The sequence below is a fragment of the Montipora foliosa genome, chromosome 6 (assembly GCF_036669935.1).
Source record: "Montipora foliosa isolate CH-2021 chromosome 6, ASM3666993v2, whole genome shotgun sequence".
Taxonomy (NCBI): domain Eukaryota; kingdom Metazoa; phylum Cnidaria; class Anthozoa; order Scleractinia; family Acroporidae; genus Montipora; species Montipora foliosa.
In genome coordinates this window covers 64,616,205-64,623,704 of record NC_090874.1, presented here as the reverse complement: position 1 = coordinate 64,623,704, position 7,500 = coordinate 64,616,205, and the positions used below count along the sequence as shown (strand labels likewise).

The 7,500-nt window shown below is 37.2% G+C and overlaps 2 protein-coding genes across 3 annotated transcripts in view; one reads left to right on the top strand and one right to left on the bottom strand.

Annotated features, from left to right (window-relative positions):
- The window catches only part of LOC138008152 (myb/SANT-like DNA-binding domain-containing protein 4), a 5,493-nt gene extending 3,121 nt beyond the window's left edge, over nt 1-2,372 (top strand). Inside the window, exons 6-10 of the mRNA XM_068855375.1 lie at nt 123-196; nt 456-536; nt 804-884; nt 970-1,057; nt 1,858-2,372. Of these exons, the coding sequence (XP_068711476.1) occupies nt 123-196; nt 456-485 (104 nt within the window). The 3' untranslated portion in view covers nt 486-536; nt 804-884; nt 970-1,057; nt 1,858-2,372. The remainder of the gene's footprint in view (nt 1-122; nt 197-455; nt 537-803; nt 885-969; nt 1,058-1,857) is intronic.
- An 827-nt stretch (nt 2,373-3,199) lies between these two features.
- LOC138008151 (putative nuclease HARBI1) lies at nt 3,200-5,009 on the bottom strand. 2 transcript variants are annotated; one of them, XM_068855373.1, is made up of 3 exons: nt 4,789-5,009; nt 4,504-4,674; nt 3,200-4,002 (listed from the first exon to the last, which is right to left on the bottom strand). In XM_068855373.1, exons 1-3 carry the CDS (start codon nt 4,990-4,992, stop codon nt 3,331-3,333), a joined length of 1,047 nt encoding a protein of 348 aa, XP_068711474.1. In that variant the 5' UTR covers nt 4,993-5,009; the 3' UTR covers nt 3,200-3,330. The 2 variants fall into 2 exon arrangements, with proteins under 2 accessions (XP_068711474.1, XP_068711475.1); XM_068855374.1 differs by lacking the exon at nt 4,504-4,674.
- Nucleotides 5,010-7,500: the final 2,491 nt, after the last annotated feature.

Below are 7,500 nucleotides of genomic sequence, written 5' to 3'. Positions count from 1 at the left end.
TTTTCCTGTAACCTGTCTCAAGTATTTTTGCAACTGGTTGTACTTACTTGTTTTGCTGAAAGACAGTTTGCATGAAAAATTGCATAGTTTTATTAACAGCACCTTTTCTCTGTGTATAACAGAAACATTATGGAAAGAGGGCATCAATGCCACTGTTCCACTCGTCCCTCGAACAAGCCAAGAGTATGTCATTGAGGTACATTAGGACTTTGATGTAACATTCTATTAAATTTCTTGAAAAAAGAATCCCTCTTTATTTTCATGCAAAATACATACAAAAAGGGAACGAAAATAAAATTTAATGGTCAGAGGAACTGGGTAATTTAAATCATGAGTTAGACTTTTTCGGTTGTGGTCATGCACACTGACTTAACTTTAAAAACACTTAAACTTCTCTTTCAAATCTCGCATTCTAGACTATACACTAGTGTTTTCTTTGTGCTTTTTGGATGTAGAATGAAACCAGTAGCAGCAGCAGTTCCTGAGCAAGGCTGTGTGAAGCTAGTGTACAGTCACTTTTAATGAAGGATGTGCAGGTAATATTTTTCTTATTTTTGCTTTTAGTGAAATGTAGGGTATTGAATAATAATAATAATAATAATAATAATTATAATAATTATAATAATAATTGCTTTGATGATCCAACGAAACATGTATTGATTAAATATGAATTTCAAAAACATCGTATGGATCATCAAAGCGATATCTTACTTCGTGCTGCTAAGAAGTTTTTATAATAATAATTATAATAATAATAATAATAATAATAATGTCGCTGTCTGATTTTATTTTATGTGTCCCAGGATATTGATGAAGTGGTTGAGGTTTCCATAAAACCCATCAGAAAAGGCAAAAAGAGGACCCTTGCAGATGCACAGCTGGAGGTAATGATTTTACATGACAAGAAAAAAACTACTGATTCTGAATATGCTTGTAGTAGTCAAATCTGTTTATTTCAAACTGTTCCAGTACTTTGAGGTTGCAACCAGCTATTACAAACTGAAGATGGAGAAAGTGAAACTTGAAATGGAGCTTCTCATGAAAAAGCAAAAAGAGGGTAGGTATAATAATAATATTTAACAAATTACTTTTTACCACAATTGCTTTTAGTCTCGCAGTCTGATTGGTTAACTTGCCATTGTTGCTAAGAGTCTAGACAAAAACCAATACTTGATTTGATTGAGTTAATAATGTTAGTGTCCCACTTAATGCTCTTGTGGTAAAGCTATTGACACTTAAATAAAGTTGTTATTGTCATTATTACAAAGCAGCTTGTGTCATGCTCACATCGAAGTGTCACACAATTGTTATAGCCAGTCAGGAATGTTCATTTTGGCACATGGACCAATCAGACTGTGTCTTGGTTGTGCTCATTTGTTGTAAGGATATGCCTGCAAATGACCTGAATTAACACTGAGTGTGATTACAATCTGAAAGAGTCCTCAAACATAGGCCTCCACATTCGTGGTACTGTGCCCCATATTTTAATTTCATTCGTCTGTGATGTGTGCTCTGAAGTGATGGCATATTGTTAATATTAACTCGTAATCAGATATAAATAATTCCTTTAAATTCTTCCATTGATGTTGGAAAGGTGATTTATTCTCTGGCCAAGCTACACAAAACGTACACTGGGACGTACACTGAATTAACACAACGACTCGACACAACATTTATTTGAACATTCCTTCAGTACTTTGAGGTGGCAACCAGTTACTATAGCATGAAGAAATGAATTGAGACTCTGATTGAAAAGAAAAAATAGCCTAATCATTGTGAGTTAATCATCATGTTTTCCTGATAATTTCCAGCTGTTTTTGTGATATTTTCTACTTTTTTTTCTACTTTTCTCCTCAGAATAATTCAGCGTTTGGTGAAGGATGTATGGCTTTTGAACTTGTGCAGCTCATATGCAGTGCAATATATTCTTTTATAAAATAATTAGGATCGTACGTGCACTCTCATTGGTCAAGAGCTGTGTTTAGATGAGAGTATGTAAACATGGCTGTCTCAAGTATTTTTGCAACTGGTTGTACTTAGCTGTTTTGCTGAAAGAAAGTTTGCATGAAAAATCGCATAGTTTTATCAACATTTACAAGCCTAATGGTGGTGAGCTTGCCTTTATCTTCGGGATTTTTGGATTTGCCTTGTGGAACCTGTGTTTCATATTCCATGGGATTTCTTTATAGTTTTTTCCTCATATTTTTTAAGAACGACGATTTTAGTGTAAAGATTTTTCATCTTTATTATTCCCATTTTTAAGAACAAATAATTTTCATGGTCAAATATTTATTAATCCCTCCTACTTGATTTAGTTTTTCGTACGTGTACTATCTGGCTGTTTCTGGGATTCAAGTTCTTAATTTCATGCAGAGTTTGTTTCATTTGTTAACCTTATTTTGAAGTTGAGAGTTTGCTTTGTAATTTTCTCCCCTCATTTTACAGACTAACCCTAACTTTTGTCTATGATTTTTCCTCAACTCACCATTCACACACAAAATATTCTCCTCAAACTACCTGCTAAATTAGTGAATGTTGGTTATTTAATAGTAATACATGAAGCAGCAGTTAACCTAGCAACCTTTGTGGCTTTCTTAATTGGTGCTGATAGAAGAATCCTCCTTACAAGAAGGGGTTTCTCTCCACTAACTAAAACATTCACTAATTTAGCAGGTAGGTTGAGGGGAATATTGTGTGTGTGAATGGTGAGTTGAGGAAAAATCAAAGACAAAAGTTAGGGTTAGTCTGTAAAATGAGGGGAGAAATTTGCAAAGCAAACTCACAACCCCAAAACAAGGTTAACAAATGAAACAAACTCTGTGTGAAATTAAAAACTTTAATCTCAGAAACAGCCAGATAGTACATGTACGAAAAACGAAAAACTAAATCACGTAGGAGGGATTAATAAATATTTGACCATGAAAAATATTCGTTCTTAAAAATGGGAATGAAAAATACCTTTGATTGTAAGTGATTTTATGTTTATGCCTGTTCGTCAAAGGCAGGATCCATGAAAAGCATTCTTCATGGGAACTTTTTTGCAAAACGCTGATTACTGGTTATAAGATTATATTATAAGATTGTGTAGCTCCAGCTTAAATACTATATATTGACCAGTAGGTTTAAGCAGAAGTGGTATATTAAATAAGAAATCTGAAAGGAAGTGTTCATGGTAGTTTTGTATTTTCCACTTTGTTACCTCCTTTTTTTTCCAGTTTTCAGAGGACCCGCCCCATTGTAGCTTTATACTTAACTGTCCATTTCTTGTTTGTTGTGTTGAAATTTATTGTAAAATATTAATAATTGAAGTGAGTGAATGTGCATTAGCGCTTACATTTGAGAAAACACTTCTTGGATAAGTTTTTGCCTTTTGGCAACACCTGATTCATCACAGTTTTGTGCAGAATACATAGGCCTGTCATCACTGCCATTAAGCTGTGTAACATCAAGCCCATCTGGCAGCTGGGTGTTGTCATGGATACACATGTTATGCAATACCACTATCGCAACAATTATGTCGCAACAGCGGCATGGGGAGAACTGCATCGTCCCTCCAGAGAAATCAAGGCATCGAAACCTTTGTTTCAAGAGGCCAAATGATCGTTCTATCACATTCCTTGTTCTCGTGTGGCTCCTTTGGTACATTTCTTCTGCTGCACTCGACACTTTGTCAGGGTTTAAGGGGGTCATAAGGTAGCTCTGTAGGGCGTATCCTCTGTCCCCAAGCAACCATCCTTCCTGCTGTTTCGTTTCCATGTGGATCTGCAGAGCGCTCCCGTTGAAGATGGCTGAGTCATGGACTGAGCCATGCCACTTGGCCACAATGTTTGTGAACCGCATTTCTGCATCACAGACTGCCATCACGTTGATGGCATGAAATCCCTTATGACAAACATAAAGGTGTTCCTCTTTTGCCGGTGCACGGATTGGGATGAGCGTGCCATCGATCGCCCCCATAACCTTGGGGAAAGCTCCAATCGAGTAAAATTTCGTCATAGTTTCCTATGAAAGATCACAGTAGTTAAAACGGCGGACCCAATAAACTGCGGCCCAAAACTTGAGGAGATTAACAGCCTGTTAGACGTGGGCATCAGAATATGAATCAACATTTTCGGAACAAACTCTTTAATCATTTGAATCACAGAATTAATACTTTATGCCAATTCGCATGACCGACGACCACTCGATGCGGACCGCAGAGAAAACAGCAAATAAAATGACTTCATCGGAAAAGACGTAAATTTAAGTTAGTTTTTGTGCGAAATTTTACGGGTTGTGCGGTTTTTTACCCCAGTTTTTTTAGGAATATGCCTACTCGAGTGGAAAGAGCAGTTGAATTTAGGACTTTTCGCTAAATTGCAAACAAGAAATATAGTGTAAATGGAAATGAAAATCGCTCCGCCTTTCATGCAAATGATCGTGTCTAGTACAAGCAGAGTTTACTTCACAGTTAGCTAGTGCTTTTTTTGTAGAACTATGGTAAAACTTAATATCAATAATTACATTCACTTCTTCTCTTGATGTGGGAAAGATAATCCATTCGCCAGCAATACTCTTTAAACACTGGGTAAAGGAGTGAACACAGCGACTGGCACTAGCCTTGGAAATCCCCATAGTGTCTGCGACGACTTTCAAGAAACTTCCACTCGCAAAGTAACGTAATGCTGTCAGGACCTAATAGGTTAATAAACATTTGAAACCTCCACTATACTCGAAAAGGGCCTCTTTGTCAACGAGGGAGTTGAAAGTGCCAGTGGCTAGATCATAGAAAAAAGGAAAATTACCCACCTGAATCTCCGGATCTAGCGGAGCATTTCGCCCGGTGTTGCGCCTCAATTGTCCTTCAAACTTCAAAATAAGCCACTCAATTCTCTCAGGTGACAATCTAAAACGTTCAATTACCTCGCATCTTCTCATTCCAGTCAAAACTGTTCTTTGTCTATATTTTCTTTTCTCACGATTTGGGGTTAAAAGTGCTCCAACGGCAGCCATTTTTTATTCACTAAACTTTCCCGAGATTTTTTGGACTTTTCTCGGGAGCACGCAATCACCCGTAAAATATCTCGGGAAAACGATACGTTTTTTTCGGGCCCGAAAAACTCGGGCGTTTTGAGAAACACCTAAAATTGTTTTCGGGAGCTTTTCGGGTGCGTTTACGGGCCCGAAAAGTTTTCGGGTCTTTTGAGAAACGCACGCCTGGGTATTAATATGCTACGGTCAGCCATCTTGATTTTTCACGTGTAAACACAGTACAGTACGAGCCAAAATGAAGTGACCGTTCGTCGTTAGAGAGATGATAGCGAACGCCCAGCAAAGAAAAAAAACGTTTGGGACAAACATCTTTAAGTTTTTTCTTGAAAGGGCATCTATTTCTAATTTTTGTTGTGCTACAAATCAAAATAATCCACGTAAGTATGTACGATCGATCGCATCTTTTACAACCCTGTGGAAAATTCCTCTCCTGGGCATCCCCCATACCCCTCGGAAATTTCTACCCTTTAGCCCCCCCACCCCCTAGGAATTTCCATTAACCATCCGTGGGGGAGAGGGGGGGGGGTTATGGATATTTTCTGGAACCACACATTACAAGATAAATTTCCCTGACATCTTGCTCTATGAATAACTTTTACATGGCCAGCGGCCTAAATCTAATTTCTTTAGAAAATCAGAAATAAAAACATATTTTGCTGGAGTAACATTTCTGATAAATTGCTCTTCCATTCTCAATGATACTATCAACTATTTGAGAGGTGCAATAGTTACAAGACTTTTGAGGTGGAAAAACAAACAATAAAATGACGCAGCAGAACATTCTTTGCAAGAACAAAGATAAACATCATTTAAGCTCCTAGGGTCTAAAATTTGGTTTCGAACATATAATGAATGAACAACGCTTCCACTGTTGCTTTACATTTTAATAATGTTAACACATTTTAATCTCATAAGTAACAGATGTTTGTGCACATATATTCTGAAAATGTTGTACCAAATTCATTAATGAATCTATTCCAATTGAAGTACATGTTGCAAATGGGTCCCATACCTCATAAATCTCTGTCATAAGAGTAAAACATTTTACACTTCCCATTAGGCAGACGGTATATCACTACTGTGTAAAGTTCAAGTTTTAACATATATGCATGATAATTATCCATGTGCAAAGAATCAAAGGCAGCTAGCTAACATTGATATAACATAAGGAAAGTCTGAAATTGTAGGAAGTGCACTATTTAGCAAACCACTGTAACTATCACTGTGTCAACTGATAATTAATGTACTTAAGTTATAACCATAACAGACAAATCTGTCAAAAATAGGAGTGCCTGTTTGCATGATTGTGACAAAGCTGAATACATATTATTCCCATTGTTTATAATCTAAACCAAGTCAGCTGAAGAGGTTATTGGATTCCTGAAATTTTAAACAAGTGCCGACAGAGACATTGCCACACGTTGTGTGCCTGCATTTGCCGTACCAAATACTTCAACATTACCTTGACTGTATGGTGCGGCAATAGTTTTAGTTGGATCAACAATTCCTGGACCTGGGTTGTTTGTACGTCATTTGCGAGTCGAATTAATTCAGGAATGTAAAAGCGATACAAATAGATCTTTGTAAAGCCACAGATGATTAATTTGTTACACTTCATAAATGTGAACCAAACTTTTCAATACTGACAAATAAATGGCCTCTAAGAAAAACAAAAGTAAAACAGAAAACCAGAATTTCGCCTTGAAGCATCCTATAAATTCCTTTGCCAGCAAATAAACAGAATGCAGCATACCAACGACTAGTCTGTATTGTTGAAAGAATTCCCCATTTTGACTTCGTCTCATGCCCATGCTGACAACAACAGTAGTTCTAAGAACAGTTCAGATTGCTAAAAGTCGGATCAGTTTTTCTAAGGTATTCTCAGTTTCGCTCAAAGCTGCTCTAAGGTTCTCAAAGATCACTAGGAGCTGAGATGACCGGCATGTTGATGGAGATCAGTTTGAATGACCTTTATGTCGATCCCCGCTCTCGTGCAAAGTGTTTATTGTAAAACAAATTAGAAAAAATATATATGATTTTGCCTTTAATGTAAACAACTTACCTTTGGCTCCACAATCGAAAAAGATTTATTCTAACAGCTAGATCCGTACGACCCGGGCCGTACCACCGCGACTACAATCACAAAGTTTGAACAGATGCGATGATTCGGGCGCGACCATGCACATCCAAGAGAAAATGACACATCTTAAGGTCTAGACTTTCAAAAGTCGTTCGTCTCGTGTAGATTCGCGTCCGAAAAATCACGCTTCGCTCGCCAAAACATTTTCTCCCGGGATTCTCGTGAGGTGGAATTGTGGCAAGTCTACTTTAGGGCTTGAAACATGAGAGGGATGGTTGATTTCTTCAAACACGCACTGTTTATTTTGTCATTCAAAATGGACTGATATTCCAAGCATACATACATTTTAAGACTCTAATACTTCTTTTCAAGTCTTTCTATTAATTTTT